Source organism: Lissotriton vulgaris, chromosome 6, assembly GCF_964263255.1.
Source record: "Lissotriton vulgaris chromosome 6, aLisVul1.2, whole genome shotgun sequence".
Classification (NCBI taxonomy): Eukaryota; Metazoa; Chordata; class Amphibia; order Caudata; family Salamandridae; genus Lissotriton; species Lissotriton vulgaris.
In genome coordinates, this window is record NC_141694.1 from 1,171,459,988 (window position 1) to 1,171,472,087 (window position 12,100).

Here is a 12,100-nt window from a genome sequence, read left to right on the forward strand (position 1 = left end):
GGGTGAGAGGTATAATGGTTTTGCCAATGCTTTATTTTTTTAACCTACCTCCGGTGGAAAAGAAGAAAAAAAATGTCAAATATTGTGAAGAAATCCAAAAAATTGAAAACGAACTCTATTTTCTATTCAATTGCAGTACAATGTGCCTGGATAAGTGGCAATGCCATCTTTATGTTGCTGCCGCTCTTCAGCCCAGCATACTTCAAGGCAGCGTACAAACACCTTTGAAATGTAAAAGCATTCCTCAGTCGGCAGCCAAGTCAAGGACAGTGCACTCAATTTGTGAACGCCACAAACACAATCATAAATAGACCCTTTTCCGTTCATATTTGGAAGCCAAGCCATTTGCTTTAAGTGCACATTAACCTGCCAACATGAAAAAAATATTTAAAAGAAAAAACGTGCAAGTCTTCAGTTTTCCTTTAAAAATGGACAAAGCCAAGCTAACTTATTCCAAACTGCAGGTTGTAATACTCAGTGAACACCACATCGCAACTGAATAATTAAAGTGAGAAAAACAACAGTAAATCATAAACATTATCATCAACACAGAAAGTTCCCAAATGTCTCCTTATATCTAACAAGCCTTTCACCGTAACACGGCGGGCAGGGGAGGGGGCGGAGAGGGGAGAGGTGCGACACGGCAGGCAGGCAGGGGAGGAGAGTAGGAGGAGGAGGGGGGAGGAGAGTAGGGGAGGCACGGCCTAGCGGCAGGCAGGCAGGGGAGGAGAGGAGGAGGGGGGAGGAGAGTAGGGGAGGCACGGCCTAGCGGCCGTGCAATCAAGTAGTGAGGGGGCGGAGCTGGGGGAGGCTGTGAGAGAGAGTAGGCAAGGCAGGCGGCTGGGGGCATGTGCACGCGCATTTAAGCTCAATGCGCATGCGCATTGAGCTTAAATTTCTCGTGCACTGCAAGGAATCGCCACGATTCCTTGCAGTGTGGATAAAGAGCGGATAAGTGCCAATACTCTCGCCTTGCTCGATGCGCATGCGCATCGACAGGCGAGACCTAACAAGCATAATCATGGTGGGTGAGAGATAGGAACAGGGGGAGGGGGCAGGGGTGAGTGATCGAAACAAAGTGGAGGGTGTGAGGTGGGAACAGGGCGGAGGGGTGAGAAGAGGTTGGAGGTGATGAGAAACGGGAGAGGGTGAAAGTGAGAGATGGGTGGAGGGTGAGTGATGAGAAGAGGGTGCAAAGATGAGAGGAAGACCATAGTGAGGTGGATGTGACATATAGGAGCGGGGTGCGGAGGCTGGGGATGGGGTACAGTGCGCAGAGTTAAGAAAGTAACAATAGTGTGAGGTACCAGGAGAGGGAAAGGAACCGGACGGATGAGTGAGAGAAATAAAGAACAGTGGCCGAGGAGTTCGGATTGGGACAGTGCGGAGGTAGAGGTGGATGAGTTGAGAAAGAAACAAGCGGGTGGGGAAGAGATGTTTGGGGTAGTAATAGACACCGTAAGGGTAGATGGGTGAGGGATCGGTGGATAGGTGAGGGACTGACGGATAGACCGGCGAGAGTCCTGGTTGGGTGATTGACGGGTAGAATGGAGAGAGAGGAGGCGAGATGATTAGGAGAAGCAGTTAAGAAAAGTGAGAGAGGTGGGTGCAGAGGTGAGAGCGATAAGTGGATGGGGGACTGCAGGAGGGAGCGGAGGGCTGATGGGTGAGTGCACAAATTGAGGGATGAAAAGCGGAGGAGTGACTACTTGGGGAGGAATGAGCGTTTGGAAAGTGTTAAGGGGTGGGGGGAGGAGTGGAACGGTCCAATGGTCGAAGGATGTGTGGTTGAGTAGAGGGAGCCCGGGTGGAGCCGTAGCGCATGGCTGACAGTGGTGAAAGGGGGAGACCTGCAAGAATGTTGTGATGGGCGGAGGGGGAGGCAGGGTAAAAGTGTGAGCGGCTTAGGCAGGACGAAAGGCTGAAGTGTGTGGGAAGAAGTTAAGAGAAACTAGGAAAGGCTATAAACCTCCGATGTTTGGCATTCTGTAGCCCCACGGACAGAAATATGCAGAGAAGGATACGGTTGTGAAAGAACATGCTGACCAGTTAGAATAGAAAACAAGAAATAAAGATTATTTCAAAGTTACCTTGGCGGGGCTTGCTGGGCATGCTTGTGTGCTTCCCAGAGAGACAGGAGATTGGGAAACGCACGCGCGCGGCCGGCGCCGATCGCTTTGCAGAGCGTGCGCGTGACATCTCCTGTCTCCTGGGAAGCAGACCCGACAGCATTAGTATCGCGCCTGCGCGATGGCATATGGCTTCGCCATATGCATCGCAGGCGCGAGACCTAAAAAGCACAAAATTGGCAAGTGAGGATTCCCCCCCCTACCCCCGAATGCTTCCCCCTACACCCTCCCCCCTCCCATGGAGAACCCTTGGTGTATCTAACCGGATCAAGTCCAGTAGATGGCACCCCACCGCAAGCCCCCACTAATCCACCCAAAACCTAAACCATAAATACTACCCACGTGACCCAACAATACTAGAAATCAATTGTGTGTGTTTTTTTTTTTTTAGTTCTATTTATTTTTACTTCTTTCTTTATAGATTTTATTCCTCCTCTACTGAGTACCGCAATTCTTTTTGTTTTCCCCCCCCCCTTCCTTTCTTTTCCCCGCTAAATCTTTTTAGTAGCTCTTGTCTCCTTCTCTGGTAAGTGACCAAAAAAAAGAAAAAAAAAAGAGAAAGACACAACCTTCTCTACCTAAGGGATCCCACACTACTCAACCTATTTAGCAGAGGCCTTATTGCCCAAATCCAACAGAAGCTTGTCAGCAGCTTGGACTGTCCTGATATTAAACATCTTATTATTATGCATCACCTTTAACGCAGCCGGAAACGTCAGCTGAGCAGTCGCTTCCAACTTCCTAAAGGCATCTAGTCGCCTATCGAACTCCCACCGCTTCTCCAAAGTGACCCTAGCGAGATCTAACCTGATGAGAAAAGAAAACCCCTTCCCAGGTAGGGACTTCTGTTTCAGAGCTAAGTTGAGAATCTGCTCTTTAAGAGCGTAAATGTGGAAGTTGGATTTTGCGGGGTTTAGACACTTGCGGATTTTGTCTAAATGGATCTCTGTGCACCCTCTGAATATCGGTGGCCAGCTCCTCCAATGATCGATCTAAGCATAACGAATCCTTCAATAGATGAATAATAAACTGTTTAACATCCGAGCCTTCTGACCCTTCGGGCACATTGAGGATACGGATGTTACTCCGGCTAGCATTGTTCTCCAACACTTCCATCCTGTCCAATAGGGCCTGATCTTCTTTCTTAAGCTTGATGATATCCTCCTCGGCTTTATCCAAATGGATTGACAACACCGCCACAGATTCCTCCAATTTCCCAGTCCTAGATGTAAGTCCATAAATCTTGTTGTCAAGGGATTCGCAGTAGTTCCTAATCTCAACCCGATTAGCAGAGGACTCCTCAAACCCCTTTTTTATGTCCCGAGATAAGGTGGAAAACATTGCCAACAGAGTGGCTGAGAGAGCAGGGGATGTGTCTCCTGACCTAGTACTAGGGGGGGGTGACCAATGCTTCCTGCTGGACAGTATCCTGGAGCGGACACACCTCTACTTAATTCATCAACTCTGATTCCAGTACAACTATAGGTCCCTCCTACTGCAAAACCCCCATCATAGTCGTTTCCCAAAATCAAGAGATCAATTTCGGCTTTATTGGGTAACTCCCCTACCCCCCGTAACTTCACCAGCGGGAACTCTACCAACCCCGTATGAGATGAAACCCCCTCATCCTTTTTAGCAAGCTCTGAGACTACGATCAAACTATCTGCAGGGGGATGAGAACATATAGTCACTGCTGACAGGGCTAGTTCAGAAGTTGAGGATGAGGCTGAGGCCAAGGCAGGCATGGGGGTAGGGACGAGCGCGGAGGTAGGAGCAGGATCAGACGCGGGGTCGGAGCAACAGCAAGAGCGTGGATGGAGGCTGGGACAAGAGCTGTATTGTCCGCGGTGACCACTGTCACTGCCATGGGGGCGGACATGCCCTGTACTTCTGGGAGGTGGAGAACCTGGGGTACGGCTTTGAAGTAAGAGCGTAGGGATGGGGTAATTTTTGTTCCTACATCCAGTACAGCATTGAGGTATTTTTTAGCCTTTGCTTTACTTTTAGTGCTGTTAGATCGTGTGAGCTTCGCCTTAACCTCCGTTGAGAGATAAGGAGAGGCTTTTTTATCTACTAGCAGTGCAATCTTATTTGGGGTGAGACTCACGGTAGGAGCAGACGCCTCTGCATGCGTTTTTGCCAAGATATTTCCCCTTTTCCGACCAGACTTTCCTTTACCTGTAATCTGGAAGGGCAGTTGGAATCCCTCAGTGTCCTCTGTTACACCCCCCTCATTGCTCTCCTTACCGCTCTCGAAGCCTTCCGCTGCCTCTTCCCCCTCCACTGTCTCGAGGAAGGCAGCCTCGAGAAACCGAGCCTTCACAAGTCCACTACAGGAAGCTCGCACAAAGCTGCGTGCCTTCCTGCCTCTTCTTAACTCCAGGGCGCCCGAGGACCGCAGCCGCAGGACCAGCGGGAATCCAACGGAGACTGTAGAAACGGAAACCGTCACTGCTCCACCGCAACCATCAGCGCCGAAAACGCTGCCCAGGAATCCGGGCATGGAGATGAAAGAGAGACTCCCGACGGAGGTATACAGCGAGTAAACAAACTCACTGAAATTAGAAGGTTTTTTTCCAAAAAGCGATTGTAGAAAACTATCTGCATGTTAGATAGTGTGTTCAGTAGTCGCACGCGGTTTCTATTCGGTCACCTCAGGCAGTAGGTGGAGTACAACGGGAGCTTGGTTCACGGAGCACCACGGCAGTTCAGCCGTCTGCCGCCATGTTCTCCCACTCTGGTGAAAACCAGATTATTATTATTATTATTATTATTATTGTTATTGGTGCGCTCTCAACTGTGCCAGCTACATCTTCCTCATCCTCACAAGAGGTCATGAGGTCATGGGGTTAAGGCTTCCCAGTCCGGGCCGCCCACATTCTGGTTTTGCTTTACCACTTCAGACTCAATTCTAGCCCCAATGGGCCCCCAGGGGCACTTGGCAAAGCCAATGTCCCCCTGGGGGATTTCGCGCGAGGGACGACCTCACGCGACCTGATTGGGTGGTGGGAGGGGTTAGGGTCAAGTGAAGGGTGGGAGGGAGGGTGACGTCACTCTGAGCGAGTGAGAGGAACGGTGGAGTCGCTTTTTGAGGCGCTGCTGTTTTCTATCTTGTCAGAACTGTCATTCACTGTTGGGAGTGATTTTCAGAGGAATTTCCTGTCAGTTACCGAAGCATGTCGTCTGAGGAGATTGCCCTTGAGGCAGTGCGAGCTTTGGTGGCGGTAGGGCGGAGCGACTTACTGAGGCCCGGCGCTTTCGACGACACATCTGTGGTGAAGCGTCCACGTCGCTTGGCAGCAGAAGGGGTGTCTCGAGCGGTGGCGGCCTGTCAGTCAGCTCGCAGCGATCGCCATGAGGAGGACAGCGTCATGAGGACGCCAGCGGCGAGGATCAGGAGAGCGCGCTCGACGAGCCGAGGAGGTCGGGGTAAGAAGCAGCCGCCCCCGCGTTCGTCATCAGCCCCAAGTGAGTTCAGGGGGGGCCGTAATGTCAGTGTGGCATCCCTTCGACGTAGAGCTGGCAGGCGAGGAGGCAGCGCTGGTGGTAGTTTTGACACGCGCGTGTCTCAGGTCCAGCTGATAGAAGGAGAGGCTGACAGGGAGTTTGAAGTGCAGATAGCGTCGACATCCCAGGAGCCTTGCGAGGTGGCGCCACGTCCCAGCATGAGGGCTGCATCAAGTCTACATGTGAGGGCAGCAGGGCAGCAGGCGAGTGGCAAGAAAATCGAAATAGCGCCAGATTTAGATGCTGCCAGGCGGAGTCAAATGTTAGTGGACTATTCCAGCGATAGCGAGGCTGAGGAGTATGAGCTTTCTGGAGTTGAGGAAGGCGAGGAGGTCGAGGGAGGCGCATCTGACGTCGATGAGCAACACCAGCTGGTTGAGTTCGAGGACTGCCAGAACATTCTTGTTCCTCGGCCTAGGGGCCCTCCGAGACAATTGGTGGAGGAGGATTCTAATGTTGATTTAACATGTGATTTTCAGTTTTTACAGGAGGAGCAGGGGTTGGGTGGTGTGAGATGGAAACCACCAGCAAGGCAGTTCAAGGGTGGGAGGTGGGGGGGCATGGGTGACAGGGGTGTGGGCAGGCAGGTGCAGGAAGCCACTTCAATGTTCCCAAATGCCAGGCCCCCGCCTGGGTGTCCTGAGGTGATTCATAGCATGGGGTCTGCGATTCCACAAGGCCAATGGGTGTGGGTGGAACATACAGAGCTGCCTGTGCCAGACAGGGCGGGTACTTCATCTACTCAGGTGGCAGGTAAGTATGGTGTGGGCCCTCGCTCGAGCGGCGAGTACCTTTCTGAAGCTGCTGGTCTGGTACCAGATGAGCAGTTCTGCTATTCTCAGGCGGCGCCGCAGAGCGCGGTGTTTAGGGGGGGGGCGAATTTGAGAGGCGGATCTGGTGCGGATTTAACATCAGCTACTGGGCGCTTTCCACGGAGGCCCGAGTCTGAGTTTCAAAGTGCTTTTACTAACTTGGTGTCTGGCAATAGGCCAGATAGGAGTTTGGTAAGGTCGGAAAGTGAACAGCACCTGGAAGGTGATGATGGTGATTATGATAAAGAGAATGTTTATGGGACAAGAGGTGGTCTGTCTCATGGTGGTAGAGCTGGGGCTGGGAGGGGGGAGAGGAGATTAACTTCTGCCAGTGTGTTACAGAGTTCTGGAGCGGTTCTCTCACCGGCACACGGGATGCAAGGCGGACGTCATCGGCGTGACGGTCTGGAAGACTTTCGACAACGGGCTGCGCAGTTACCAGCAGGTAAGACAGACTGGTGGGCTGCTTGGACACGGCCGTTGGCTGGTGTTTCAGGTGGGGCGCCTGCAGAGGGTGGTCAAGTGAGGGTGGAGGTTGGGGACGGCTCGGGTTCAAAGCAAAGTGAAAATGTAAAGGCAGTGTCAGGGAATGGGGGGAGGCCGGGATATGACAGCCCAGGTTCATCGGTTACTAGTTCAGAACAGAGTGATTTGCCTAGAGTGAGTGGTACGAGACTGCCTTACATGGGAGTATCAATGCCATTGGGCATACATTTGTCAACCAGAACTAGGCAGCGTATTTGGGATCATGAACATGTAGATGTGTTCAGGCTCCTTCATAGGGAATTGCAAGCAAAGGAAGGTTCTAAAGAGGAGGAGGCTGAATTGTCCCGCCGTCCCAAAGTTCCTAAAACAATAGAAAACTGGACAGCGGCCTTTTTGATATATGCCAGCGTATACAGTGAACGATACCCTGAGAGGGCGGTTTCGCTGTTCAAATATTTAGATGTCATAAGAAAGGCACATTTGCAGGCAGGGGGTTACGCGTGGCTGAACTACGATGAAGAGTTTCGGGCGCGAATGAGTTTATTCCACGATAAGCCATGGGGGGAGGTTGATCAGGAGTTGTGGTTGCAGTGGATGTCAGGTCATTCTTCTGCCAACACGATCCACACAGCCAGTGGGTTGCCGATTCCTTACCGGCCCTTTTCTCAGCGTCCCGCCACACAAGGGGCAAATGGCGTCGGACGTGGACAGTTGCCCACAACTGGAGCATGTTGGAGCTTCAACAGAGGTTCCTGCGTGCGCCAGTATTGTAAATTTAAACATGAATGCTCCCAGTGTGGGGGCAGACATGCTGTCTTCCAATGCTTCCCCAACCAACACCCGGGAGATCACGGTAGGGGTCAGAGGGGGGGGAGAGGATCTGTGCCGCCTCTTATGCCAAAAGGCGCCTACTCCAATTAGGTTACAGGCCATGTTGAGCGCATTGGAAGCTTACCCTGATGTGGAAGGAGCGGCCAAGTTGTTTTGGGGGTTTCGGCTCGGCTTTAGGATTGGTTATCAAGGCCCCAGAGTTTCACGTTGGGCTGATAACTTGAAGTCAGCAAAGGAGATGGCGTCGGTGGTAGAGGTGAAGTTGCTGAAGGAAGTGGAATTAGGCAGAGTAGTTGGCCCTTTCGAATTTTGCCCCTTGCCAAACCTAATTGTGACGCCACTTGGTGTTATCCCGAAGAAGGCAAAGGGTGAGTTCCGCCTGATACATCATCTGTCTTGGCCGGAGGGGCTTTCAGTTAACGACTTCATTTCCACTTCCGATTCGGCGGTGACATATGCGTCAGTGGATGACGCTTTGGAATTGGTGCGCAAGGCAGGGGTAGGAGCTGACCTTGCAAAATGTGACATACAGGCCGCTTTTCGCCTTTTGCCTATTCATCCAGCCGATTTTGGTTTGCTGGGTATGTACTTTGCAGGAGAATATTACGTGGACCGGGTGTTACCCATGGGCTGTGCTATCTCTTGCTCACTTTTCGAAACTTTTAGTACATTTTTGGAGTGGTGTGTAGCCCAGCGCTCAGATCACGCAGCTGTATGCCATTACCTGGATGATTTTTTGTTTGTGGGCAAAGCGGATACGGAGCAATGTACTAAAGTCTTGGCTTGTTTCCAGGACTTGGCTAAAGAGTTTGGTGTGCCTTTGGCGGAGGACAAAACGGAGGGTCCAACGCCTAGGTTGACCTTCCTGGGCATAGAAATAGACACAATAGAGATGGTGGCCCGTTTGCCCAGAACAAAAGTACAAGAGATCAGGTCTTTTTTGCAAGAAATCCTGGGAGCTAAAAGAGTGCAGCTGAGGCAAGTCCAGAGGCTTCTGGGCTATTTAAACTTTGCTTGTCGAGTTGTCAGGGCAGGCAGGACGTTTTGCAGGCGGCTGGGCTTTGCTATGGCTGGGGCGTACTTGCCACACCACCACATACGTTTGACAGCAAAAATCAAGGAGGATTTGAGCATTTGGCTGCGATTTTTGGACGATTTCAATGGCGTGTCCATCAATTTTGTGTCAGAAGACACGGTCTGGCCAGTGCAGATATTCTCGGACACGGCTGGGGCCTTAGGTTTCGGCGTGTTCTGGGACGGAAGGTGGTGCGCAGAGCAGTGGCCGGCACAGTGGTTGCAGCAGGGCCGCAGCATTGCTTTTTTAGAATTCTTTCCCTTGTTGGTGGCGCTGCAGATTTGGGGTGAAGAGTTCGGGGACCGCTGCGTGTTGTTTCATATCGACAACATGGCGGTGGTTTTTCTGGTGAACGGGCAGCGGGCAAAGGATTTAAAGGTGTTACAATTGTTACGGGCCTTCATGTTGCGTGTTCTGCAGCTGAATATTGTGTTTAAAGCCCAACACATCCCTGGTGTCAACAATTCAATTGCCGACGCTTTGTCTCGTTGCCAGTGGCAGAGGTTTCGGGATTTGGCACCTGGAGCGGACCAATGCAGAACACCGATTCCGCCGAACATGTGGGACCTGGGGAATTGAGAATGGCTGAGTTTGCGGAGCAGTCCTTATCAGAATCCACGCGACGCAGCTATCAGCTGGCATGGTCTGGTTTTTTGAGTTACACTGCACAGCATGGCAGGGATGGTACGGCAGTGCGGGATGAAAAGTTTATGTGGTGTTTTGTTCTGAGTTTAATAGACAAAGGTTTGTCGCCTTCAACCATTTCAGGCAAGTTGGCAGGCATTTCATTTTATAGTCAACTAGAATTGGGGTGTGAGGTGCAGAAAGGCTTTCGTTTGCAGAAAATGCTGAAGGGTTTTGGGAGGTCCTTTGGGCAGGCAAAGAAGTTGAGGGACCCCATTACGTTCGACTTGTTACAAAAATTGTTGGGTGTGTTGCCCTCCTGCTGTTATGATGAGTGGGAATGGTTTCGGTTCAAGTTATGCATGATATGGTTGTTTTTCGGTGCATTTCGGATATCAGAACTATTGGGGTTACGAAATCAGGAAGGGATCCGTTCATCTGATATTGTTCTTTTGGGCAATGGTGTGTTGCAAATCACATTGAGAAGGTCAAAGACAGACCAGGCAGGAAAAGGGATGTTGGTGCGCCTGGGCAGGAGTGGGGTGAAGGGTTGCTGCCCGGTTGGGGAGTGGGAGGCATTTGTGGTTTCAAGGGTATTTCGAGAGGGTGGGATATTTTGCCATAAAAACCAAACACAGTTAACTTGTTTCCAATTCTTAGCGGTCTTACGGAAGGCATTGACTTTCGTGGGTGAAAATTCGCACTGTTTTGGGACGCATTCGTTCAGAATAGGTGCGGCTACAGAAGCGGCAAAGTTGGGTTGGGGGGCAGAGGAGTTGCAACGAATTGGTAGATGGAAATCAAATTGTTGTTTTAAATATGTTCGGTTATAAAAAAAAAAAAAAAAGTTAGACTCAGTGCAGAAGTCAGTTAGTTAATGTTACTTTTTCCATCACAGGTCGAGTGGCGGATTTTCCTCGAAAAAAGAGGACCTGGATTGTCGGCCATTCTATAGTGAAGTGGGCGGCGAACTTTGCCGAACAGCATCTGTGTGGGAGAGGGCTGGGACTATATGGCAATGACCATGAGGTGATTTGGAAGGGCTTAGGGGGGATGAAATGGGGAGAGTTGTTTTCGGTACTAAACAAAATGGCTGAAGTGTGGGGCATCCCAGATCTGTTGATCCTACATTTGGGTGAAAATGACTTGGTGGAGTGTTCAGGTCTTGCTTTAATCAAACAGATGAAGCTGGATTTGGCTGTGATTAAGGACAGATGGCACGGGGCCAGGGTGGTGTGGACAGAATTTCTGTACAGGAGCCAGTGGAAGGGTGCTAGGGTTCATGCAGCTGTTGAGAGGGCCCGCAAGAAAGTTAATAAAGCATTGAAGACATACTGCGTGGCAATGGGAATTACGGTCATTGCCCACGAGCATTTTAATGGCGAAATGCTGCACTTGTTAAGGGAGGACGGGGTTCATCTCTCACAAATGGGGCAGTCATATTACTTGATGGAACTCAGAGATACTTTGGCCAATCTTTGGTGTGTCGATTTGTGGTGCTCCAAACCAAAGAAGTGAAGGGAAGAATTTGAGGATAAAAGTTTTCTTTCACAGACATTAGGTATTGTCTTGAGCGGACTATTTCTGCATTAGGGGAGGGTTTGTTGGGTGGGGCAGGAAAACTCAAGGGTTTTCCTGGGTGGCGTGTGTGATGGGGATTGGATAATCTAGAGCGGATTCATCCTTTCTCTAAGGGGGAGGGCTTGGGAGGGTAGGTGGGGAAGAGATGGAAAAAGAAGAAGGAAAACTCAAGGATGGTATCAAAACAAGTTATGTTATCGGAAAAGAAAGAATTGGAAAAAGGAAATGGTTATATGAAAAAAGGTTTGGAGAAATAAATAAAGATAAATTTTGTTGGAAAAGTTATGTTGCGGGTCTGTCTTTGGCTGTCCTGGTAATAAAGGTGACCTTTTATACTATATTCAGAGTTGTGTGAGAGTCCTTATTTGCGCGATCAACTGCTTCCTAACGTCCCTCGAGACCTTCTACTTTGGAAAGTTCTGTCTTCCGGGGGGTACATAGTGAAACAATGGGCACTACAAGATTATTAAAACCGTAGTTTGGGTTAAAATAAAATATATATCAGTACCACGCCACACACTATAACATATTTTGACACAGCATACTGAGGTGGGTGTCTTGTGGGACCAGTTGCAGAAACATGTCAGAAATACCCACCTGCGATAAGGTCATTTCTACTTTCTCTTTCTGTGCTAGTGGCAGTAACTTGTTTTACTGTTGCCTTTTGTTCATCTTCATTCACGATGCAGGAGTCAGTATTGTTGAATTGAAATCCTACTTAAAAAGAAAAAAAACATTTATTTTGTAAAGTAAAAAGATGTAATATACCCACAGGATGGGCCTCATTAACGCTGCCTAAAGTTGTATCACCAAGGGGAGTCGTATACATTAAAAAAGTTAAATGATAGGTTGTATGTTTACAACAATGGTTTAGAATGCCAAAAAATGAAATACAAATTGATTTTGGAAATTAATGTATGATCTAATTGTTTGGAGTAACAAATGCTTAAGACCATTTTTAAAGGTTTTTGGCCGATAATAATTGGAGTGTCCAGGGATTATACCGTCTGAGACGTATATCATATTACATATGTGCTAACATTTAGAAACATATC

General features: G+C 49.7%; 1 protein-coding gene across 4 annotated transcripts in view; it reads right to left on the reverse strand.

Annotated features, from left to right (window-relative positions):
- The window catches only part of LOC147708596 (uncharacterized), a 174,286-nt gene that overhangs the window by 96,044 nt on the left and 66,142 nt on the right, over positions 1–12,100 (reverse strand). For 2 of the 4 annotated variants that reach the window (XM_086927274.1, XM_086927272.1), the window contains exon 4: positions 11,643–11,759. In XM_086927274.1, coding sequence (XP_086783400.1) covers positions 11,643–11,759 — 117 coding nt within the window. Of the gene's footprint in view, positions 1–11,642; positions 11,763–12,100 lie in introns of all 4 variants that reach the window. The other 2 variants (XM_086927273.1, XM_086927271.1) reach the window with 1 other exon arrangement.